At 39.5% G+C, this 26,631-nt stretch overlaps 2 protein-coding genes and 1 long non-coding RNA gene across 3 annotated transcripts; all 3 read right to left on the reverse strand.

Moving 5' to 3' along the window:
• Positions 1-421: 421 nt before the first annotated feature.
• On the reverse strand, positions 422-2,280 carry LOC147514792 (O-fucosyltransferase 13-like). Its single transcript, XM_086594411.1, has 2 exons — positions 1,952-2,280; positions 422-1,349 (listed from the first exon to the last, which is right to left on the reverse strand). The coding sequence occupies exons 1-2, from the start codon at positions 2,065-2,067 to the stop codon at positions 617-619; spliced, it is 849 nt and encodes a 282-aa protein (XP_086450537.1). The 5' UTR covers positions 2,068-2,280; the 3' UTR covers positions 422-616.
• Positions 2,281-5,604: 3,324 nt separating this feature from the next.
• Positions 5,605-6,506, reverse strand: LOC147514793 (uncharacterized). Its single transcript, XR_015213292.1, has 4 exons — positions 6,153-6,506; positions 5,985-6,051; positions 5,751-5,888; positions 5,605-5,670 (listed from the first exon to the last, which is right to left on the reverse strand). It is a non-coding gene; the product is annotated as an uncharacterized LOC147514793 (long non-coding RNA).
• A 1,550-nt stretch (positions 6,507-8,056) lies between these two features.
• Positions 8,057-26,445, reverse strand: LOC147514794 (uncharacterized). The gene is given in 9 exon segments (XM_086592689.1): positions 8,057-9,129; positions 22,107-22,221; positions 22,223-22,515; positions 22,518-23,029; positions 23,497-24,003; positions 24,071-25,296; positions 25,387-25,557; positions 25,738-25,863; positions 26,173-26,445. Coding segments are annotated over 9 exon segments (4,296 nt in total).
• Between the last annotated feature and the right edge of the window lie 186 nt (positions 26,446-26,631).

Genomic DNA, 26,631 nt, shown 5'->3' on the forward strand with positions numbered 1-26,631 from the left:
ATATATTGATGCATCTATTAACTGAGGAACAAAAGGAAAACGTTATCATTTCTCCGATGCTTCAACATGGCTCCATCTTCAACAGTCCCAATAAATATAAAATTTACTGCAATCCGATCAATGCCATCCCAGCTTCAAATATATTTGAACATTTTGGTTTTCCTATTTGAACTTACCAATACATCATCTAATCCAATCCTAATCAACAATTGTCCCACGTTAAGTTTGTAATTTGGGCTTAAACCACCTAAACATTCAAATGTTTGGATATACGTTTTGGTTATTTTGTAGTTTTGGTTGTGTGATATGATTCTTTCGAAGATTATATTGCTGTCCTTGTTTGGTACATCCTTTTGAATTGCAGAACCGATGGGAGGCAAAATTCCTTCTGAAAAGCAATGGAAAGGAAACAAATGGACTTCAAATGACACAAGTTGCTTGAAAATGAAATGAAAGTGGGCAAGGCAACTAATTGTTTTAGTTCGAAGAAGTTGTTACAGACCAAACACAACCTACAGTTTTGTGGTTGCACCTAATACTAAATACTAACAAGGGTTAAGTAATTGACGCTAAGGAAACAAATGAAATTGTTATTACAGTCACAGACATCCAAAATTTACAACTTCCACTCACAAAAACAATCAGGTAAAGCAGATCCTCTGCCCAGAATAAAATCGTCTCTATGAACCTTCCATAAGGCTTCTGACAAATTCACTCTTACATAACCCTGAGATATTAACTCTGCAAAAGCCCTTCTACTCGAGAAAAGAGTTTTAAATAATCCTTTAAAAGTCCTCATTGCAGACACCATCTTGTCCTTGTTTCCAAAATATGTAGCTACATACGAGTCGCTATTGACAGATACGTAATAATCCAGTGCAACTTTTGTGTTCCCATGCATGCTCGTGAAATCCTGACCACTGAGGAGGGAAGATTTAGTATAAACATTAGTGTATACAGATGTTAACCCGTCAACTTCCATGAGACCATCACCAGCAGCCAAATAAATAGTTGTGTTCGTTGGAATGACAAGTGCTTTAAGGATGAAAGATGTCTTATTTGGGGTCAGGGGACACTTCCCACGACTCCTCCAAATATGAGCCATCTCTCCAGTCCAGGGTTTTCGATCCCATTGTGCAGAGCTAATGGCTTTTCTGGAAGCAGCAGAGAGGCTCTGGTACTCACATTGACTATAAGCTACCATGTCAGGTTCAAAGCGTAGGTGAAGGGACAGAAAGGGTTTGGGTATGGCATCCAAAAGCTCAGATCCTTTTTTCTCTAGAGATTCAGTAAGACGAAGAGCTTTGTAACAACCTTGACAAAGAGCAGCCTTGGCATACAATGGATACCTGCAAGATCATTGCAATATTTCTGCGAACTAAGTTAAGCTTTCAAGCAATGATGAGTTTCAACATATGGATCACAAAATGACAGTCAATACATGTGTGTTTTTTTTTTTTAATTTCAATCGGCCCAAAATAACTACAACAACTAACAAAGGATTCAACAGCCAAGACACGAGTCCTTGTGAAAAGACGCGATTTAAGAAACGCCTAACCCTGAAGGACTACCTCAGACGAATCAACAGATGAAAGAAGTTTCCATGGCCATCTAACACAATATTTTCTTGTATCACATGTTTAAGCTTTAGGAGAACCAAAAAACTGAAAGTGGGGAAATGGAAACTTTAAAACCATTCTCATATTTTGGTAAGAAGTGGTACAGGTCGTAACCGTTGTACAGTCTTAGAGACTAACCTTACGTAAAAATTCAAGTTTTTATAGTATATATAATGACAATCCAAGTGTCAATTAAAACGTTCCAATAGGCAAGCACCATAACTAAAAGTGCACTATAGTAATTACATATCTATCAATTCTATCCACAAAGACAGTCAAAAGAAGTTTAAATTTGAATTGATGCAACTAGTAGTTGAATTGCCAAATGATACCTGCCCCTTCTCTGGCTTGCTGCTAGTGTAATTGAGATGTAACGATGCTCCAAAAACAAAGCAAGGTTGGTTGTTTTGTTGGAACTATCCCATTTGCCTTGGACTTGGGTGTGCATGTAAAGGTCTGAATTGCCAAACTCGTGATTCAATAGTGTCTTTTCATTCTGATTAGTTGAACCTGCATCTAAGAACAAAAACTGATCTTTCTCATGCTCGTTAAAATTGGAAAAAGAAGGTTCCCTCAGATTCCCATCCCCTGTGTAAGACCTGTTGTAGAAACTGCCGAACCCTTCAATCCCACGAGATATTTTATGAGATCGATCCCTCTCTTCTTTTTTTTGTAGATCTGTTTTTTTTTTCTTTTGTTTTTGAGAAGAAGAGAAGGAAAAGACATTTTTACCCCCACTTTGGTGGTTGAAATTTGGAGTGTTAGATCATCAGATCTTGAAGTGAGATCGGACGGTTGAAGAGAAGTGTGAGATAAGATATATATATGGGGCAGGCTAGGTAGACAGCAGAATTCAAAACAGCATCCAAACAGCAGAATTCAAGCCGTTGGATCATAACTGATCAGATCAAGATGAAAATGTGATATTTCGGAATTTGTTTCACAAAATACGATATTTTACCTCACAAAATAATGAAGGGTTTGGGTTTCCAAATTTCCTCCCATCAAACAACAAACTACGATCACGAGGGTTTTGAAAATTCATAAAAAACAAAAATCATCAACAAAATCAAAACCACCAAAATCAAACCCAAAATTCAAAACCCAAAACCCAAAAATCCAAATTTCATGGACGATCCAATTCATCATCATAAACACACTGTGTGTTGAAGACTACAACCCTTTTCTAAATATGGCAATTTTTGTTTTTTTTTCTACCCATGAATGGTTTTTTTGTGGTAGTTCACTTTCTATGTTGGTGTTTGATCAAGTTTTGTTGTTGGTGCGGGGGAAGTCTCGATGTCTATAAAAGCTTCATTTAGTAATGTAGTAAACGCCCTACGGATCGGGATGATGTGCACAATGGATATCACTGCTCATGGCGTGGTGTTTTTGGTGATAACCACATCTTCTCTTGTTGTTTCACCGTAAGATTTGTTTTATCCATTCTTATTAACTTCGTACTTGTTTCGCTCTAGGTCTTTTTTTGTCCCTTGGTGTAAGAAGAATGTTGGTTATTTTTTCTCCGGTGTAGGAATCAGTCAAATTTGAATTTGGGTGGCGAAATTTCTCCTTCCATTGGTGATCTGAGGAACTTACATTCCATGTATGTAACCCCTAACCTTGTATCATTTTAAAGTTGTAGCAAAGTGTAAAGTTTGATTATTGTTGTTTTTTGGTGTGCAGTGATTTGAAGGGGAATCACTTGACTGGGCAAATTCCTGATGAAATAGGCAACTGTGGTGATCTAAGAAATCTGTAATCCTTCAACACCCTGGGTGGTTTGAAAATTTTAAATTCGCAACAAAAAAGGAAAATTAGAATTTTGTATTCATTACATTTGCCTAACGTCTTCTATTACTTGGGATCCCTATATGTGGGGGTAATCGTGGATTTATCCGAATTTGCTCTATGGAGATATTCCTTTTCGATATCCAAGCTTAAATAGCTTGAGGAAGTGTAAGTTACCAAATCCACCACGGTCCATATTTAATGTAGCTTTTTAGTGTGTTTATGATGATGTTATACATGGATTTTGTTATCGTTATTATTATTTTTGTTATTATTGGTATTGTTATTATTCTTATTGCTATTTTCTCAGGTTGGCGGTAGGAATGATGATGAATTGGGGATAAAGGTGCTTAGTTTTGTTGGGGTAACTATATTGTTTTTAGTGGTTGGATAAAGGTGCTTGGCATGGAAAGGCTAAAAGCAAAGTTAGTGATTGGTCATACTAAATGGTGCTCAAGACTACTCCTTTAGAGATGTTGTACTAAGAAGCCGCTTTGTTTAGTTCAATTAGTTATTACTGCTGTGATTGGTCAGTGACTGAAGTTTAGATTTTTCAATTTTCTTATATGTTAGAAAGATGGATGGTCCAGACAAAACCTGTGGTTGCTTCATAGATGGATGGTCCAGTACAAAATTGTGATTGGTCGTACTAAAGATGGATGGTCTTTTGATATCTTCAATTTTCTCATTTTTCAATTTTCTTATATGTTAGGCCCTAGCTTAGTTTTTGGTTGCTTCAACTTTGATGGACTTGGCGGTCTTCTTGGCTAGGCTTTTCAAAAGGAATTGTCCCGCTCTTTAAAAAGGCTAGCTTAAATCCTTATGCCCAGTTCGAAAATCTACAGAAATTGTTAAAGGCCCAGTTCAAAGTGGGCTGTCAGAGTTTTGTATGATGTGTTTGTATCTTTGCAAGTTTTGGTGCAAGTTTTGTATCTCTGCATACATAATTATTTTTAGTGCAGATATAGGTCCAAGCCCAGCTCAGCTCAGCTCAATAAGCTAAAACTGATCAAATGGAGTTCTGTCAGAGAATATAGAGACTAGAACCTGATTAGAACAAGTTCTGTCAGAACATAGCATATTGGTTCCGAACTGCATATGAGAAGCTATTGGTTTTTGCATATTGGTACTAGAAACTGATCATAACAAGTTCTGTGAGAGAAAACTTCGAACTGCCCATATTGGTTTTTGTTGTTTATCGAATTTTGGTTATTTCTGTCAGAGTTTATTTCAAACTTCAATGAATCTGTGATGGCTCTAAGCACCTATTTCTCACGCCTTACATTGTTGGGTTTAAGTTTGTCTCAAATCTAGTAATCCAAGATTTAGCTGCAGCCTGACACAAATCAATCCACCATCAAAGCAATTCAAACTGGGAATACACATTAACAGATTGGCAATCCACGATTTGAACAAAAGAAAATGGTACACTAAAGCAAGAAAACAAACAGAAATGTCAGAAAAAAAAATCCTCTACATTAACAACCAATCTGCTGAAAGTTTACAAGAACGATACTCCAAAATTCACCAATGCAAAAAAATGAGTGAAACAACAAAGAATTATTTGACAATCATCTTCAAGATCAACAAGGAATCTGATCAATGAACCATCTGATTATACTAATTGGTAGCTTAATAAGAGACACCGCGAAATTCGCCAATCCAGCACAACAGCAACAACATGGGCACAAGCAACTAATGAATCTGTGATGGCTCTAAGCACCAAAGAGAATACTCAAGGGTACGGCTGTTTACTTGATTAATAGATTACCCTCGCCTACTTAGCACACTTGTCTCCACTAGAAAAGTGATTTGGCACCAAACCAGACTACCATCTGTTACCCATGCTGCTGCTACATCTTTGCACGCCCGATCAGGTTCTCCTTCATCCGCTATTGATCCCGGCTCCTTCTATAGCGGGTGCACTACCGCCTCACCACCTGGCCACTGTTTTCTCTGATTGAGATACCTTTACTCCGTCTTTCTTCTTGGGGGCAGTCTTCCTTGAGGTGTCCCGCTCTACCACATCCGAGACATAGATTTCTGATATGCAAAAGTACAACCATACAGCTCCCATACAGCTTTCTGATATACAAACACTCAAGGTCTCTAAGCACGAGAATGTATTCATGCCAAATACAGTTATGATGTTGTCTTTAATGGAGCCGCTTCCTTGTGTTCGGCAACCACAGATTTTCGCGTTCTTTCCAAATGTGTTGTTACAAACTAATCGAACTCCTTTGGCAATAAGGGCATACGCCTGAAATATAACAACGCTGTCAAAACCAAACTACAATCCCACAGTTTCAAGATGAGTAAAGAAATTAGCTAAGCACTCACATTCAATAAAGAAATTAGCTTTGCATACTCCTTTCGGATATTCCCAAGTGCACACAGGGAACTTAATGCCTCCCCTCGAAATCCAAACGTCACCAAAGACTGGAGATCAGGAAAATCTGATCTTTTTGATGTATGATGCTTCTCAAGTACAAGAACCCGCCAACAAATTATAACCGGGTTAAACTAACTCTGGGAAAAAAATCATGAAATGTCAAGTGAAATAAAACAAATTACCTTGAAATTATTTGGCAAGCCAGATCTACATCGATTTTAAACTAAACCATCCGAATATCATGTAGATCTACATCAAATGCATATAATAAATACAGTTGAAAAAAAAACAAATAACAAGAAGCAGAAATAGTGTGTCACAAGATCGAACTAAAAACGATAAATTCTTACCAGATAAATTAAGAATCAAGCACGAGATGATTTGTTTTTGGGTTTGAATTTTGGGTTTTTGGGTGGTTTTGATTTTGTTGATGATTTTTGGGTTTGATTTTGGGTTTTTCGGTGGTTTGATTTTGTTGTTGATGATTTCGGTGGTTTTGATTTTGAATTTGTTGTTTGTTGATGATCGTAGTTTGTTGTTTGGTGTTAAGAAATTTCGAAACCCAAACCCTTCGTAAAAGAAGAACGAAACCCAAATTCTGAAATATCGCATTTTCATCTTGATCTGATCAGCTATGATCTAACGGCTTGAATTCTGCTGTTTGGATGCTGTTTTGAATTCTGCTGTCTAAATAGCCTGCCCTATATATATATATATATATATATATATATATATATATATATATATATATATATATATTTCCTATTGAATCACTTTGAGCAAAAAGAATGATTTTCTTCATTTGATTTTGGTAAATTTTCCTTCTGAATCTTCTTTCTTCTAGTTTTCTTCTTAGTCTTTTAGAAATCCTCAGAAATATGGGTAAGGCTAATAATATGGGTTTACACTCCTTATCTGGAGCTGGGTTAAGGATAGTTGGTTTGAGAAGAAAAGACTTAATATATAAGGCTCAAAATGGGTTAACATGAAGATCCTACTAGGTGGGGTAAATGCTAATTGGCTTACTACTTGACTTATCAGTATGATATTCTGCTTCAAATAGACTATAAGACCTAATGGCTATCTCCTCAGTTGATGTCACTTCGTGATCGACCAAAACAAGAAAAAAATGAGGCTATACAACGAATTTAAGCACAGAAGAATGATTGAGTCCACTTGGACTCTGAATTTACGTAAAAACTCTCCAAGAAATTCAAAGACTCAAGTCTCACATGTTAAGTCTCTATATTCCTCTTTTAGTTCACTAGGAGATTAAATTACTCTTCAAGTTGACATGTATCAGGTGGCTAATAGTGCATATTCCACTGTGGCTTAGACTTTCATCAACAAAATCTATTCCTAGAGGTAGAAAATAGTCTAAAAGCAACAATAACTTCAAAAGTGACTCTTAACTTCATAGATTCCTTGAAAATCAGTGGCTTTAGAAATCAATTTTTTTTTAAATTTCTTATCATAGAAAATCACCATTAATCATACCATGTTAGACATATTTATTTTTCGCTAAACAAACATTTTGTTCCCACTCATCATAGAAAATCACCATTAATCATACCATGTTAGACATATTTATTTTTCGCTAAACAAACATTTTGTTCCCACCCCCAAACTTATTATAGACATTGTCCTCAATGTTAACATAGATGCGTAATTTAAAAGATAACAACATGGACAAGTAAAAAGTATATAAGGAAAGAGGTTACCAAGAGCTCCACGAACGAAAAATAATATCTCTGACTCACATGTAGAAATTAGTACTTTGCCAAAGATATAACAACGATAATATATAAAGAACCAATTTACTACAACGACTAAAATGTGTTGCGTGTCTCATTCCATAGAGTTACACGTCTCCGAAAAAAAAAGGGGAGAAAAGGTGCTAGAGTGGAATGCATGATACACGTGCACAAAAGACTCAACAAAAATAAAAACATGGGTTGCCTCCCATAAGCGCTACAGTTAGCGTCTCTAGTACACGAATGCTTCGAACACCCAATTCTTAGATTAGCAAAATGAACGCCCCAAAATTCAAAAAAATTCGACAGAGTCTCCTCTGTATTTTCGACATTTCATAAATATAAAACCTGTCATAACTTGAAAATCACAATAATATATTTCTCATTAGTTAACCCAAATGGAGACTAGGGTTGGAATGAAATATTTGGGAACAATGCAAAGCGACTCTTACGAAAGAAAAACAAAACCTAAACTACTAAAATACAACAAGCATACTCATTCAGTCATGATAAACAGGATCAATAAGATCCACCTCTTCCACATCCTTATTAGCAAAACCATCAAGATATGGTTTCAAGCGTTCACCATTAACCTTAAACACACGACCATCCGTAGGATCCTCTATCTCAACAGCACCATGAGAAAAAACAGTTTTAATAATGAAAGGACCAGTCCACCTAGAACGTAACTTACCAGGAAAAAGACGCAAACGAGAATTATATAGCAAAACTTTTTGATTAGGTTCAAAGGACTTGCGCAGAATAGATTTATCATAAAAAATCTTAGTCCGCTCTTTGTAAATCTTGGCATTCTCATATGCCTTATTCCTTAACTCAACTAACTCATTCAATTGAAGCTTACGTTGTGAACCTGCTCTACGCATGTCAAAGTTAAAAGTTTTAATGGCCCAAAAAGCACGATGTTCTAATTCCACAGGCAAATGACATGCCTTCCCAAACACAAGTCTATAAGGAGACATACCAATGGGAGTCTTATAAGCAGTCCTATAAGCCCAAAGGGAATCATTAAGACGTTGAGACCAATCCTTACGGTCAGGTCGTACCGTTTTTTCTAAAATTCGTTTAATTTCCATATTAGATACTTCAACTTGGCCACTAGTTTGGGGATGGTAAGGGGTAGCAAATTTATGAGTAATAGAGTACTTTTTCATTAAAGATTCAAGCGCACGATTTGTAAAATGAGTACCATTATCACTTATAATTCCACGAGGAGTACCAAAACGAGAAAATATATTATATTTCAAAAAGTTAACTACAACCTTGTGATCATTCGTTTTACATGACACTGCCTCAACCCACTTAGAAACATAATCTACTGCGACGAGGATATAAAGATAACCAAAGGAAGGAGGGAAAGGACCCATGAAGTCTATACCCCACACATCGAAAAGCTCAACAACCAAAATAGGGAAAAGAGGCATCATGTTCCTATGGGAAATATTACTCGTACGCTGGCATCGATCACATCCTAAACAAAACTCATGTGCATCTATAAAGAGAGTAGGCCAATAAAAACCACACTGCAAAACCTTAGCAACCGTCTTCTTAGGACCTGTATGTGCCACCATATCTGCACCCCCATAAACAATCGGCGTTGGGTTGGGTACCGTTATAGCGCCACCCAACCCAACGTGTGCGCTGCCCAAAATCATGGCGTGCCAGCGCCGCCCAATTTTATGGCGTGCCTGCCTGCCCAATTTTATGGCGTGCCTGCCTGCCCAATTTTATGGCGTGCTTGTCTGCCCAATTTTATGGCATCATAAGCTAGATATAGCAGTTTCAGATTTAGAAAATATATTTGGCAAGATACGCTTCCATATTAAAACTTTACATAATTACAGAAGATTATGTAGCAATAAAGGAAATAATATATATCATTATTATCATATAAATACCCCATTCCTCTGAAACAAAGAACTACGTTCATTTGAGTGACTTGATTCCAGAGAACGATTTGGATACGTAGGCAGCCATTGAAGGTACAGTCTCAACAGTTCATTGCAACAACCTCCCTTACGAAACCATTGGTGTGTTTGGGCGAGTTTCTACCCAAACATAATTGGCGCCGTCTGTGGTTCTTACCAACGAACTTTCGTCCACATTCTTTTTTCCAAGATCTGGTAATGGCAAAAACAACAAGTGAGCAAGTGAGCAAGAACGCAAGATTACAACAAGAAGAAGAAAACAACTTACCCAATCCCGAAGTTCTGACTAATCAGACCTTGATGAATCAATCAGTCGCTACAGATCTACAAGCTCAGCCTTCAAACCTCCAGGTGCCACGACAACGCAGATCTAGACGTACACGACTTTAGGCTCCAATAACTCATTCTCAAGATTTAGAGGCAAGCAAAGCGGATTCAGAGAATATGGGGATAGGAGATGAAGATGTTCCTTTAGAAGTGTTGCGTCAGAGGTTCAGAAGAGAGAAAGAACATAGCAACTACTTGCAGAAGCAACTGGACAAAGGGAAGCAAGTACAAAGGGATGACGCCGATGCTGCATCTTCCACACCGGCAAGAGCCCCCAGATTTGGTGAACAACGGAGTGTATTCAACCGACTACAATTTAAGTACGGTACATCCCATCCATTGGAGCCTGTCCCTGAGCATCATCAGAATCACTCAAGGTCAAGCAGACATTCATCCCATTCAAGAAGGCGATCCAGATCTCGAAATACCAACAACAATAGGCGTAGCAGTGGTCAGAACATGACAAGATCATTGAAGGTTGATCAGAGCGCATCAGAAAGGTGGATAACATCCACCATAAGACGCAATGCTGGACGCCAAGATCAGGACCTCAGAGATGAATTGCAACATGACCTTAGATATAGTTTGAATGCATCAAACCGATACATATAGGCTAACGAAGGTCAGCCCAGAGTACGACGACACCAAAGAAGCAACTCCCCAGTTCGACAGCCTAGCCCTTTTTATCGGCATAGGTCTCGCATCCCAAGGAACCAACCAAGTATAGAAACAATCAATAGTTGGGGGCGACAACACCGCGAGATGCAACGTAGTGAACATACTCCTCAAATCGGAAATCTAGAAGTCATAGGAGCACCATTCACGGAACAACAAATCAAAGACATTGTCAAGAAAACAATAACCAATGTGGGTGTCGCTGATGCACGATGGAAAGACCTTGCAGTGAACGAAGATGTCGTCGGGAGATTTTCTCTAACGATACAAAATGCAGAGCATCAGGAAGGATTCAAACAACCAGACCTTCCTATGTTCAAAGAAGCAGGAGGTGACCTGAACGATCATGTTATGGAATTTAAAAGTAGGCTAATTCTCTGGCGCAGAGATGACCCCCTCTTATTCAAACTTTTTCCGTCTACATTAAAAGGAGAAACTCTACGTTGGCTTTCCAGCTTGCCAGCTCGATCTATTGCGTCATTCCAGGAATTGGCAAACCAGTTCACAGATCGGTTTAAGCATAATTGGACATGCCCTAAGGATGTTAACATCTTACTAAACATGAAGCAGCAAAAGGATGAAGCGCTGGCAAAGTTCGTAATTCGTTTTCACCAAGTGCAAGCAGAAGTCACCGATGTCCCTGACGTAATGATCATTTATGCATTCAAAGAAGGAGTCCATTTCGATAAAAATGGAATCTACAACTCCCTTGTACGGGACCCCCCACAATCAAAGTCTGATTTGTTTGCACGAACGCAACAGTTCATTAATGTGGAGGAAGATGTTAGATCAAAAGCCTCAAGAGATAAAGACTTTCGGAGTAAAGATGCAAACGAAGTTAAAGGCAAACAGAAGCAAAACATATCGGAAGGGCAACAACAGAAATCAGAATACAAAAAGGTTAACACAATTCGTGAGGAAATGAAGCTCACTCCATTAAATGCCAAGTATGATGTGATATATGAGAAGATCAAGGGACGCAACTTACTTTTTCCTCCGCTTCCCTTACCTGAACACACTAAGTCTAAACGTGACAAAAATCTTTGGTGTCATTTCCACAATGATTTCGGTCATGAAACAGAAGAGTGCAGATCCCTCAAGGGAAAAATACAGAGACTAGTCGACAAGGGACAATTAGACGAGTTTTTGCTTTCAAAAACGGTGAAGCAAAATTTAGCAATGACTGGCCACAATGTCATACTAGCTGGTCATGCCAAAATCAATGACATTTCACGATCAAGGCAAAAGTGTGAACAACGAGCTAAGTTCGGTTTCTTGCGTGAATTTTATCACGTGAATAACATTGATTTTGTTGAAGGAATACGTTTAGAAACTACAGAGCCTGGTCCCCTATGTTTTAGTGATAGAGATCTAATTGGCGTCCATCATCCTCATTATGATGATGTCGTCATCTCAGCTTTCGTTGGATTATGGCGAGTACAGCGCATCATGATAGATACCGGAAGTTCTGTCAGCGTCGTTTTTGCAGGTTGCTACAAGAACATGCAGCTATCAGAAAATTTAATTATTGCAGAAAATAATCCAATCACTGGGTTTGACGGAACAACTACAACCCCAGTAGGAAGAGTCTCTTTACTAGTCACGCTAATGGACAAGTCAATCAACATTGAATTCCTTCTGATGAATTGCAAATCCCCTTATAATGCAATCCTAGGAAGGGACTGGCTCCACAGCATGGGCGCAGTAGTCTCTACATTTCACCAGGTAGTAAAGTTCCCATCTCTTGACAAAATTTGTAAGGTGCACGGCGACCAGATGGCTTCCCACAACTGTCACGAAAAGGTCTTGGAGGAATATCGTCAGTCGGATATGCGGGGAAATACAATTCTCAGTAATGCGCAGCAAGTATCTAAATCAGAATCAGTCCCACACAGTATTTACACTGCTAGTTCAAGAAATGAAGGACCGCCGACCATAGACCACCTCTTAGAAGTTCAGATTGGGAATTTAGGCGGAGAAACAACTTTCATATCGGCAGAACTGACGGAAAATGAACAAAAGGAAATGGTAGCACTCCTCAGAAAGAACAAAAAGATTTTTGATTGGTCAGTCGAGCAGATGCCAGGAATTAGCTCAGAAGTTGCATGCCACACACTTGACATTGATCCTACCATCAAGCCAGTTCGGCAGAAGCCTAGGCGCATGGCCCCAAAAAGAAAACTCAAAGTCAGAGAGGAAATTGATCAGTTACTCTCAACTAAGTTTATACGGCCAATTTCATATCCGCAGTGGTTGTCTAATGTGGTTGCAGTACCCAAGAAAGATGGTAAAATGAGAGTGTGCATTGATTTCACCAACCTTAACAAAGCTTGCCCGATTCATCCCTACCCTCTCCCATGAATATCGAAATTAGTGGATGCCACGTCTGGCTACCCACGATTATCATTTATGGATGCATATTCGGGATACCACCAGATCCCACTAGCTGTGAAGGACCAAGAAGCAACTGCATTCATAACTGACCAAAGGATTTTTTGTTACCAAGTTATGCCTTTCGGTTTAAAAAACGCAGGGGCTACGTACCAGAGGATGATCGACACCATATTCGGAGATATGTTGGGCAAGACAATGGAAGCTTATATTGATGACATGGTTGTAAAATTCAAACACAGTGGAGATCATAATTCTGAGTTACAATCAGTTTTTGACAAAATTGATGAATTCAACATGCGGCTAAATCCTTTGAAATGTGCTTTCGGACTGGTATAAGGGAAATTTCCAGGGTATTTGATGACTCATCGAGGTATCGAAGCGAACCCAGAACAGATCTGATCCATTCAAGCCATGCCCTCTCCAAATACAAAAAAGGAGATTCAACAGCTCATAGGGCACTTAGCAGCACTAAATCGTTTCATCTCTAAATACTCGGACCGGTGTCGTCCTTTCTTTCAGACGTTAAAAGAATCAGCAAGGTGGAATGACGATTGTGAAAATGCCTTTCAATCAATCAAGAACTACCTGGTCTCACCACCAATCTTGGCCAGCCCAGCTACAGGGCAACCTGTTGGAGCTTACTTGGCCGCTACAGATACTGCAGTAAGTGCAGTCCTGTTCATCGATGGAGAAGACGGTCGTCCGATCTTCTTCATTAGTAAAACACTAACGGGGGCGGAAAGTAGATATTCGAGAATTGAAAAAATTGCTCTAGCGTTGGTTCATGCTGCCAGACGCCTCAAGCCGTATTTCCAAGGAAGACTGGTCAAAGTATACACGGAATATCCTCTACACAAAGTTTTCCGAAGTGCCCAGGAATCAAGTAGACTCGCGGAATGGGACATCTACTTAAGTGCTTATAGCATCAATTTTGAACCTCGCGTTTCAGAAAAGGGTCATGCACTTGCATCCCTAATGGCAGATTTCCCTATCGACGATTTAGTCCTCGAAGTCAACCAAGACAAAAATATCTATAGTGAAATGGATATAGTTGGGGGCGAGGAAGCCCCGCCAAAGCATACTGACCCTTCATCCGATTCATGGATTGTTTACACGGATGGCTCACACAACAAATCTGGCTATGGATTAGGATGTGTTTTTATCAAGCCAGATAAATCAACCATTGAGCGCTCAGTTCGTATTGGGTTCAAGGCCTCCAACAATGTAGCAGAATATGAAGCTGTCATGTATGCAATGCGCACAGCTTTGGACTTAGGAGTTCAAAAAATACAAATTTTCACTGACTCACGGTTGGTGGCAGGACAATTCTCTAGCTCTTTTGAAGCCCGAGACGATAAAATGGCAGCATACCTAGATCTAATTCACAGACTTGCTCACCAGTTTGAAACCATCCAAATTATACAAAGGCCTCGGAATGATGTTCGACATGTAGACGCCTTAGCATATCTATCCGCAGCAGTAGACATTGATGGACCAAGACAAGTTAACGTTGATTTCCAGCAAGACCCGAGCATTGACTTGTCCTTAGAACAACTCACAGACATCTACATCAATGCGTGTTGCTTTTTCAGTATTGATAGGGAACATCTTCCATCAGACATTAATATTGTCAATACGCGGAAAAGGAAGTATGATATTCCCCTACAAGACAAGCCCAGCGAAGACGCTTCCCAGAAAGATAGAAACATGATTCTTCAAAAAAATGATGCAGACTCCTGCCTTATACCTGAAAGTAACAATCAAGGTGACGACGAAATTGCAAAAGAGCCCGACAACTTCACTTACCCAAACGTCGCGGCAGACATCGACGATTGGCACACACCGATCATTGCATTTCTACGCAATGGCATAGTCCCTTCAGAGCCCAAGATCGCGGATAGCGTCAAAAGAGACGCATGGAAGTTTATACTCGTATCTTCATCCACAGGAACTCTACAATTATACAGGAAAGGTAATTCGTTGTCTCCTATGCTGAGGTGTCTCACAACACAGGAAGGAGCAGCCGTGCTACAAGAAATCCATGCAGGGATATGCGGAAATCACTCGGGTGGTCGAAGTTTGGCTCATAAGGCAATGACGCAAGGATATTGGTGGCCTCATATGCAATTGGATGAGAAAAACATTTCCCAGACATGTATTCCTTGTCAAAAACATTATCATTTGGGTACTCTTCCAGCCACTGAGCTGCACCCGATTTTCTTACCATGGCCATTTGCAAAATGGGGTTTAGACATCATTAGGCCCCTACCTAGAGCTCCAGGGAATGTGCGTTTTCTACTCATAGCTACAGATTACTTTACCAAGTGGGCAGAAGTACAACCTTTGGTGCACATACAAGCTTCGGACGTCAAATGGTTCCTATGGAAGGATATAATTTGCCGATTCGGTATCCCCGCTGAGTTAATATCAAACAATGGAAAGCAATTTGATGCAGAAGAAATACACAGGCTTTGTGCTAGTCTCCATATTCAACACAATTTTTCTGCACCCTATCACCCCCAAGCAAATGGGCAAGCCGAAGCGACAAATAAATCTATCTTAGCAATCCTCAAACGTTGAGTCGAACAGGCTAAAGGCAAGTGGACAAGGGAGTTACCAGCCGTTCTATGGGCGTATAGAACAACTCCAAAGCGCTCGACAGGAATGTCACCATTTAACCTGGCTTATGGAGCAGAAGCGGTATTACCCACGAAATTTTTTGCTGGGACGACCCGCACCGCTGCTTTAAACAATGGCAATAATGACAAATTACTAGCTCATTCAAAGGCCAATCTAGATGAAGTGCACGAGGACAGTATTGCTCGTCTCCTCCATTACCAAGCTGCAATGAAGAAGCAATATGACAAGAAGCTTCGCTTGAAAGTTTTTCATCCGGGCGATTGGGTTTTGTGTAGACAATCAAAGATCATTGATGCAGGGAAGCTAGGCGAAAACTGGGAAGGACCTCTTATCATTGACCGCACTGCTTCTAAGGGAGCATATTTCCTTCGCACAATTTCGGGAACCCCTCTCCCGAAACCATGGAATGCGCTCCATCTTAGGCATTTTTATCGTTAAATTTGTTTCCCATTAGTTCAAATTGGTAGCTTAATTGACAGCTCCTTAGTACTTGTCCATGAGACAAACTAGCTATGTTGTTTCAGATTTCAAATCATCAATAAAGTCCATTCTTCCATATTTGACTTCTTTACTTTCATTCAGCAAGGCAAACATAGTGTATGTCAATTACTCAAAAATAGTGTATGTCGATTACTCTAGTTCAGTCACCACTACAGTAGTTTAGGTGAGATTAGTATTTAACCTATACAAATTCAAAGTCGTGGAGTTTGCGTTTGCAACACCTTACTCCACGCATCAAAAAGTCGTGGAGTTTGCGTTTGCGTTTGCAATACCTTACTCAAACGCATCAAAAAGTCGTGGAGTTTGCGTTTGCAACACCTTACTCCACGCGTCAAAAATTCGTGGAGTTTGCGTTTGCAACACCTTACTCCACGGGTCAAAAAATCGGGGGGTTTGCGTTTGCAACACCTTACTCCACGTATGAAGAAGTCGTGGGGGTTGCATGTGCAACACCTTACCCCACGCACCAGAAAGTCGTGGAGTTGGCGTTTGCAACACCTTACTCCACGCATCCAAAGTCGTTTAGTTTGCACTTACAACATCTTACTCTACATAAAAAAACAAATCACGGAGTTCGCATTTCCAATACCTTACTCCACTCATCAAAACTCATATATATATATATATATATATATATATATATATATATTGAACATTATATGATTCCAACCACTACAAGTTACAATTACAAATTACACTTGTGTAAATTGATCAAGTGGGAATGACTGTATAAATGCAAAATGGTTTATAGTGTATATCAACAATATTGAATTTTTGTTTCCCCAAATTTTGCATTATCACCTAAGGTATTCTTCACTATAAAAGATAATGCTCACGCACCGGCACTTAATTACAAGCCTTCCAATTCCAGGACCTGAACGCTAATCATATAACGTAGTCCTCGAGTATAACTCGTCAAGATGAAAATCGAGAAGGTTGACGTATGCCCGTATGCATTGCCTTGTACTTAGGCATTTTGCCTAGTAGTCGTGCAAAAGTTCTAAATCCACTAATATGTGAGAAAATGGATTACCAAAGTCCAAGCTCTTAACATTGTATACTTGTTAACTGTTTCAATCTTCAGGCGTTAATGTACAGTTTATGGCTTCACAAATACTCCATAGTAAAATTTGTGAAGCCACGGCACGCCTCTGAAAGGCCATTTCTCTAGTGGTAAATTGAGCTTGCTTTTGGTTAAGAATTTTAGAGTTCCCAGTTGCCACCCCGTACATACAAGCCAAACATTTCTCATGGAATTAATCATGCCCAAACTGGATCCCAACACGACATGTATGCAATTCTTGGTAAAGAACGTTTGTGGTTTTACTCATTGAGACTTTGAAAGGCCATTCCGGGTAAAGTGAGCTTTCCACTGGGTTTGCTTCTAACAGTTTTACTATCCCTGATATATGGGGTCATATATAGGCAAAACATTCATATCTTGTTTCTTAACAAGATATGTTATGACTTAATGATAGAAAGACAAGTGGATATAAAGGCAAGTATGTAATAACATTTTCTAATATGAAATTCCTGTACAGCTAAATACAGGAGGACACTTCTCAGGTGCCAAAATACAAACATTCCTATAGTTTTACTTCTTAAAGGTAAGTGGCCAAACAACTATTGCAGTCATTTCCAGTGAAGCTAGCATAGGCAGTGACACAAAAAAAAAAAAAAAAAAAAAAAAGAGATGATGCCTCTATCTGTTGTATCTTCCTGCAAACTTCCATTTTATTATCAAATAAGGGACATGTGAAGATGATGGAACAGAAATTAGAGCCCCAACAGCTCAAACAAGTTAAACTATCAACATGCTTGGTTTCTCCTCTAATGGTTGCAATTGTAATCTTATCTCCTTTCTGCATCCCTCAAGGTAAACTACCTACCACTCATTTATGAATCATGAATTATGATTCACCACTCTTTTGACAAAAAAAATATACCCCTCATTTTCTTGTAAAATACCACACCATCTGTCTCAATCCATAAGTTTCCTTCTCCGTTTCTAATACTTAGCTAGATTGTATAGAATAGTGCTCAGGCTGGTCTTTCATTACAAAAACTAGGTGCAACTGTCTCAGAACAATTATGTCGAGAGAGCATCGATCTTGAATTTGTATGCGGAGTGCATGTGTTGTTGTGCAGCCGTTGGATCATACATATGTTCAAGATCTGCCGCTATTGCACATCCGAAATATTGTATGAGCTTACAGTCCAACAATTGGCACCATAATCATGTATCACATATGACACTACAATCCTCCTCCTAAATTCCACAGTTAACTCTCTAAGACATTCACAATCAATAACACAACACTGAAATGATATCAAACCCACACCTCCCAATCAACTTTGCATATTACAAAGACTGTTTTCCTGCTGAAAAATCAGTTGCATAAATATAACAATGATCAATCAATCGGCAGTATATGCAAGCACTTGCACTACAAGAGATACGTGGAGCAACAAGGTTATTTTATTAATCTCTTTTTCCAAACTATATTACACAAAAATAACTAAACATGAAAACGCCATTTCAAACACCTATCCAGCTATAGATAATAAATTCCTACTAATGCTGCCCATAGAATATGGTAGAATGCCACGTTAAGCAGGAGAGCCGTAGTCATCCCCCGTTAACTCGGGAGCCTCTCCTGCTCCATCAAGTCCAAGATCTTCAATTGCATCCTCCAAGGAACTTGGCATCAGTACACCACAAATCTCCTTTTTCGGGCAGCAATTGTACATTGAAGTATAATGTTGCAAGGCATCATTCAGTACACCGTGCGCGCCACTCAAATCGTTAACATATTTTTTCGTCAAAGCCTCAAGTTGAGCTTTCTCAAGCAAGGCCGATGAGAGTTTTTTATTCAATTCAGATTGTGTACTTCTCTCCTCGCGCAACTCTCGGATAACTCTCCTACACTCTTTGTCTTTCCCCATGATCGCTTGCGCCATCTCTGAATTTTGATGCACCAAACCGTCCTTTTCAGAGGTCAACATGTCCAATTTTTCCTTCAGACCCGATTGCCTCCTCGTCCATACGGCGACAAACCTCGGCCTTTGCTTGTTCGTTTTCTTTCTGTAACACATCCATCATCAAGGGCATTGGAGTCAGTTCCTTTTCTCGGCCCAACACTGCCATCAGCTTAGCTAAACTCTCTCTAGCCTGTAAATAAGTTCCAAAAATTTAAATTTATACAAAAAAAAAGACACAGGGAGTACATTGGTATTTATATATCCATTTTACCTCTTGCAATTTCTGCATTCCCATGATATACAATTCTGACGTCTCCCCTATGCTCTTCACGTTGCTTGAGCAAATTTCCGAGGCAAATTGGTTATTCATATACTCTTCGACCATCTCTCTAGAGAAAACTATGTCATCTGCTGGCTTCAACGCATCTATCACGTCATCATCAAGAAAGACCATCGGGACGCTATTTGGGGACGGGTCCAGTGTAATATTTCCAGCACGTAAAGAGACACCAGACATGTCTTGCATAACTCTAGCTTCACTAGCATGATTGGGGGGGCATGGATATGTTTTGGTCGTGTACACTGAGAATGTCTCTCCATGGTTCCAGACCCTTTTTCACTTACAGCAACACCATTCCTTATAGCCTCATTGCTCATAGCAGCAGAGTCCACTCGACACCCTACATCTTCGGCAACTTGACCACACCTAACTCCGTTTGTGTCAACCTTCACGCCTTCATCGACAGCGACCACTTCGGGTTGCAAGTTCGCGCTAAATCCTTTGTCGGCTTTTCGCTTGCTCCTTTGTTCTACAGCAGCGGAGGCTTTATGAAGTACTTCCAGTGCATTCAATTCCTCTTCATTACTTAATCTTTTCCTTTTCGGTTTCGAAAGAGCATCCGAACTCGGAGACATACTCCTTTGGGAATCTCTCCCTTTCTGATGTTGTTCGATACCTTGACCTTGAGCTTCAAGTTCTGGCTGCTTGGCAGTTAATAGCTTAGTTCCATAAAGGCTCTTCGGCACATAAAGCGGGCGCTCATACCTTTTGTCTTCACCATAATGACAGCCAGGGACTATTTCATTAGGCCATGACAAATCTAAAATATTTTCATCTCGATCCTTGCTGAAGTAAAATTGAAGGTTATCCAAAGCTTCTTGACTCACGTCAGCTCTCGGGATGTTTGGTCGCTTATCTACAAGTACAAACAAACAGACAAATCACTAAAAATAAAAAGTAACAATAATTAATATATATCTATAATAAAGCACGCAGGTATGAATCTTTTCATACTTAGGATTCTATTGGGAACGCGATACCCATGAGGATTCCAATCTCCTTGTACTAAGAAACAATACTTGTCCCAGTTAAAGTACCCTTTTGGGAGCCCTCTAAATCTCATATCTTGATACACCCATTCTACGTGATACGTTATCAACCCGTCTTTTTCTTCCGTACGTTTTGGACAAATTAACAACATCAGTTCGTCAGCCCCAAAAGGACAACGATATACTTCAGCCAAAGTGCGTGACCGCGAAAATACTAACCACAGTGACATCGACACCTGAATCGGAGCAATATATGCGCCATACAGATAATACCCGAGATATCTCCTTGTCAAGGGGAAGCACCAACCCATACTCCATCTGTGCGAACGTCACCACCAACTCGTTTTCTTTCACCACGTGTCCTCTATCAAATTTGGGGAGTTCTTCAACAGAAAGGTTCCTCAAGTGGAACATTCTCTTCAGATCACTAGCAGTAGTACTTCGAGCAAATTTATTTGTGGGTAAGGAAGAGCGCTCTGCCCATCTGCGCTGCAGCGTCTCGCCCGACAAGCTAGTCATCATCCATCTCGCCCCATTAACGCCAACCTTAGCCTTCACCTCCCCAGAATTCTCTGTCACAAGCACCATATGGTCGTATAGTATCTTTCGACGGCACAACTTTGTGGCCTGTACGTGTTTCTTGAAACGTTACCACGCCCTAAATTTTCTTAGTATCACTATGATATGAAATACACGTGAAACAACCCTCGTTATATAAGCTTCTTATGATTCTCACAACTTTGGCATGGGGAGCAACTTTCTATCTTCACGTTCCTATCCTTCTATTTCGACATTCAAGGACCTCACTAATAACCAACCCTTAGATCAATGTTTCTATACCCCACATATTTACCCTTTATTGTTTCTTATTTCTTAAATATTGAGTCAAACTTCTATAGCCAAAGGTTGCTTATTATACAAACCTTCATATTCGCACATGCCAACCTTATTAAACCCATTTTTTATCCAAAACTTCCTATTCGCACATGCCAACCTTATTAAACCCATTTTAAGAGCAGTGAGATTTTGCATGGGTCTTAATAGCTACATATGGTAAATTAAATTTGACGTCCTCTCTTGCTAATAATCGCACAATCCACACGAGAGTCGTAGCGTTGGGATTTGGTCAGGTTTGGATAGGGTCAAGTACCTTAGCTAACGTCCACCGTCACATCCTCTTTGAGCTAGTTTTTTTTTTTTATTATTCTTCACCACAAGGAACTAGTTCCATCTGGCAATGAGGGGGCGGTGTATGTGCCACCATATCTGCACCCCCATAAACAATCGGCGTTGGGTTGGGTACCGTTATAGCGCCACCCAACCCAACGTGTGCGCTGCCCAAAATCATGGCGTGCTAGCGCCGCCCAATTTTATGGCGTGCCTGCCTGCCCAATTTTATGGCGTGCCTGCCTGCCCAATTTTATGGCGTGCCTGTCTGTCCAATTTTATGGCATCATAAGCTAGATATAGCAGTTTCAGATTTAGAAAATATATTTGGCAAGATACGCTTCCATATTAAAACTTTACATAATTACAGAAGATTATGTAGCAATAAAGGAAATAATATATATCATTATTATCCTATAAATACCCCATTCCTCTGAAACAAAGAACTACGTTCATTTGAGAGACTTGATTCCAGAGAACGATTTGGATACGTAGGCAGCCATTGAAGGTACAGTCTCAACAGTTCATTGCAACAACCTCCCTTACGAAACCATTGGTGTGTTTGGGCGAGTTTCTACCCAAACAGGACCAAAATGACCACCACATGCATGGTCATGGCAAAAGGAGAGAATACTACGAAACTCACTCTCAGGAACACATCTCTTAACAATCTGATCAGGGCATGATTCCCCATCCCAGAAAAAAATACTTAACCTCAGCAAGAAACTTAGATTTATCTTGTTTTCTCCAATGAGAAGGAAACTGACCTATAACAAGATAGTTAACAATATCTGCATACCAAGACAACTGGGAGACAACAAAAAGTTGTTCATCAGGGAAGGACTCATTCAAAGGTAAAAGATTAGTAGAAGACTCTACTATAAGCCTAGACAAGTGGTCAGCGACCACGTTCTCTGTACCTTTTTTATCCCTAATCTCAATGTCAAACTCTTGTAATAAGAGGACCCAACGAATAAGACGCGCTTTAGCATCCTTTTAGAAAGAAGATACTTCAAAGCCGAATGATTAGTAAACACGACAACCTTAGACCATATGAGATAAGACCTAAACTTGTCTAAAGCAAACACAACAGCTAACAACTCCTTCTCGGTTGTAGTGTAATTCATTTGGGCATTATTAAGAGTTCGACTCGCATAATAAATTAAATGGGCTAACTTATCAAACTGTTGACCTAAAACAGCCCCAATAGCATAGTCCGACGCATCACACATTAACTCAAAAGGTACACTCCAATCAGGTGGTTGTATGATAGGAGCGGTAGCCAATAAATGCTTAAGCTTCTCAAAAGCTTTCAAACAATCATCATCAAAGACAAAATCGACGTCCTTACCAAGTAAATTGCATAAGGGACGAGAAATCTTGCTAAAGTCCCTAATGAATCGCCTATAAAATCCAGCATGACCTAAAAAAGACCTAATATCTTTCAAAGTCTTAGGTGGTGGAAGACTAGAAATGACATCAATCTTGGCCTTATCAATCTCAATGCCTTTACTAGAAACGATATGACCAAGAACAATACCCTGTTGAACCTAAAATGACACTTCTCCCAATTCAACACAAGATTCTTCTCCTTGCACCTAATTAACACTAATTCCAAATGGTGCAAACCCTCATCAAAAGAATCACCAAAGACAGAGAAGTCATCCATAAACACCTCAAGAAACCTCTCTACCATGTCAAAAAAAATGCTAAGCATGCATCCCTGGAAGGTACCAGGTGTATTACATAACCCAAATGGCATACGACGGTAGGCAAAAATTCCAAAAGGGCAAGTAAAAGTTATCTTTTCTTGATCCTCCGGTGTAATGCATATTTGGTAATAACCAGAATAACCATCGAGAAAACAATAATACTTATGACCGGCTAACCGTTCAAGCATCTGGTCAATAAAAGGAAGAGGAAAGTGATCTTTCCTAGTGGCTAGATTCAACTTTCGATAGTCAATGCAAAAGCGTCACCTAGTAGTCATACGGGTAGGAACTAACTCGCCATTCGCATTCTTAACTACCATAATACCAGACTTCTTAGGGATAACCTGAACTGGACTCACCCATTTACTATCGGAGGTGGGATAAATGATACTCGCATCTAACAACTTGAGAAACTTGGCTCTCACTACCTCTTTCATGTTAGGATTAAGCCATCTCTGGAACTCACGGGTTGGTTTAGCATTCTCTTCTAGATGAATATGATGCATACAATCAGTGGGGCTTATCCCATTAATATCAGCAATAGTCCACCCTAAAGCTGTCTTATGGTCTCTAAGAACCCTAAGCAATTTACTCTCTTGTTCACTATCAAGATTAGAAGCAATAATAACAGGCAAGGTCTCATCAGGCCCCAAAAAGACATACTTAAGAGTATCAGGTAATGGTTTCAACTCAAGCTTAGGAGGACTCTCTATGGAAGGAACTGGTTTAGACTCAGAAGGAGAAAGAGGTTCTACCTTGGTTTTCCACTTATTAGTATCTAAGATTGGGGTGGCATCAAGCAAAACATTTACTTCACAAATAGAATTATCCACATCAAAATCACCACCAAAGTGAGTTAAACAAGACTCAAGAGGGGTCATCAGAATAACTTTCCAATAAAGTCTTGTGAACCATACTGTCAATAAGATTAACATCCTAAAGATCATCAGGTTCAGGAGGTTGTTGACTCACATTAAACACATTAAGTTCTGTAGTCATATTACCAAAAGAAACCTTCAACGCTCCATTACGACATTTAATGATAGCATTGGATGTGGCCAAAAATGGACGACCTAAGATGACAGGAATATGGTGTTTAAGATCTTGAACAGGTTGTGTTTCTAGAACAATAAAATCAACTGGGAAATAAAATTTATCAACCTGAATCAAAACATCTTCAACAATACCACGTGGAACCCTGACAGACCTATTCGCCAGTTGAAGTGTAATCGGCGTAGGTTTCAATTTACCAAGACTAAGCTGTAAATAAACTGAATAAGGTAACAAATTAACACTAGCCCCCAAATCAAGTAATGCCTTCTCAATCATATGATCACCTATAACACAGGAAATAGTAGGGCATCCTGGATCTCTAAACTTAGGTGGAGTGCGGTTTTGAATAATCGAACTCACTTGCTCAGTAAGGAAATCTTTTTTGTGCACATTCAATTTACGTTTTTGCGTACACATATCTTTAAGAAACTTGGCATAAGAAGGAACTTGTTTTATAGCATCAAGTAATGGAATATTAATATGAACTTGCTTAAACATCTCCATTATCTCATTAAAAGTATTTCCTTTCTTAGCATGAACTAACCTCTCAGGAAAAGGAGCTTTTGGTATATAAGATGGTACAGGACTAGACTCAAAAGACGTATGAGGCTCTAAGCACTTCTTAGAAGCATCACGACTATTAGAACCACTTACATCACTCTTCTCGCCCTCACACTCTATAGGATCAGATCTGACCTCAACATCCCTAGGCATCTCAACCCTATTGGTGGTGCTCTCAACACTTACATCAATATGTTTACCACTTCTAAGAATAGTAATAAACTTGGCTTGCTCTTGGTGGTGCTCTTGGCTCAAGTTAGAGCCTATTTCATACTGTCCCTTTGGATTAGCCATTGGTTGACTAGGAAACCTATCATTTTCCCTCTCATTCAAAGTATTAGCAATTTGACCCATTTGAATTTCCAACTTCGCAATAGATTGTGCGTTTGAATGCAAACTCTGTTGGGTATCCTTTTGAAATCGTTGGGTGTCTTGATGAAATTGAAGGGAACTCTGCATGAAAAGACTAAGAGTGTCCTCAAGAGATGGTTTCTTAGATGGTGGAGGTGGTTGTTGGTATTGCTGAAACTAGTTGGAAGGAACTTGAGCATATGACTGGGAAGGAGGGTTCACAGGTGACACCCCTAGATCAGTTTGATGCGGCCCATTTTTCCATGAGAAATTGGGATGATTCCTCCATCCAGGGTTATATGTGTTAGAGTAAGGGTCACCAAACGGTTTCTTATTATGTGTTGAGTGCATTAGGTTGTTCAGCTATACACTCATTGAACGCAGAGATAGAAGGACACGTTTGGGCTGTGTGCGCGGGACTCTCACATAGCTGATATACTTGACTAACTGACTTGACGTGAGAACTCTCCCCTTTTAAATTCAAAGATTCCACCTCCCTAGTAAGATTGGCTGGTTTGGCACCATCTCAAAATCGCCTCTCACCTCATAAACACTACCCTTCTTTGGTTCAGAAGCTACTTGTACACTTCTATCATAGACCCTCCCTGGAGATTCCCATTGCTGAGAACTTTCAGAGATTGTCTCAAGAAGTTTCCAAGCTGCGTCCTCCTACAAAGAAAGGATATTTGCCCCACTTTGGGACTCAACAAACTGACGGTGTGAAATCCACAACCCCTCAAAGAAAAATTGCACTAATTGCCATTTCACAAAATTATGGTGAGGACACCTCAAAAGAAGATCTTTAAATCTCTCCCAACATATATAAAACTCTTCACTCTCTTTTTGAGTAAAATGCATGATCTGTCGCCGAAGGCTAGTAGTCTTGTGCATGGGAAAGAATTTAATGAGAAACTTAATGTTCAACTCATCACAAGTAGTGATAGACTTAGACTCTAAGGAATTCAACCACAACTTTGCCTTATCCTTCAGTGAAAAAGGAAAGAGGCGGAGTTTGATAATCTCTGGTTGGACTCTAGGGAAGTTAAGAGTACCACATATATCTAAGAACTCCTTAACGTGAAGATAAGGGTCTTCGGAATCAAAACCATGGAACTGGGGAAGCAAGTTTATGATGGCTGCTCTTAACTCAAAATTAACATCACACGCAAGCAAATCTATGCAAGAAGGATTAGAATTAAGAACTGGATAATAGTAGTCCTTAAGGATTTTAACTTCGGGTTTTGTTGCCATTTCTAACAAATGATTTTCTAACTCGCCTTGGTTTGGATTAGTAGGTCCCTTATGAAATGTTCTTTTGACTTCCGGATCAAAAGGTGCTATATTAGGATTTTCAGAATGGATTTCTACCATAAACAATGAAAGACAACGGACGTAAAATGAAAGACAACGGACGATGCACAATCACAGAAAATAGGC

The sequence above is a fragment of the Coptis chinensis genome, chromosome 2 (genome assembly GCF_015680905.1).
Source record: "Coptis chinensis isolate HL-2020 chromosome 2, ASM1568090v1, whole genome shotgun sequence".
NCBI classification, from domain to species: Eukaryota; Viridiplantae; Streptophyta; class Magnoliopsida; order Ranunculales; family Ranunculaceae; genus Coptis; species Coptis chinensis.

Bases quoted from the DNA above. Each gene is read 5' to 3' on its own strand.
- LOC147514792 (XM_086594411.1), bottom strand. From the start codon at position 2,067: ATGCACACCCAAGTCCAAGGCAAATGGGATAGTTCCAACAAAACAACC. The intron at 1,350-1,951 runs GTATCATTTGGC...ATGATCTTGCAG, and splicing joins GCAAGCCAGAGAAGGGGCAG to GTATCCATTGTATGCCAAGG.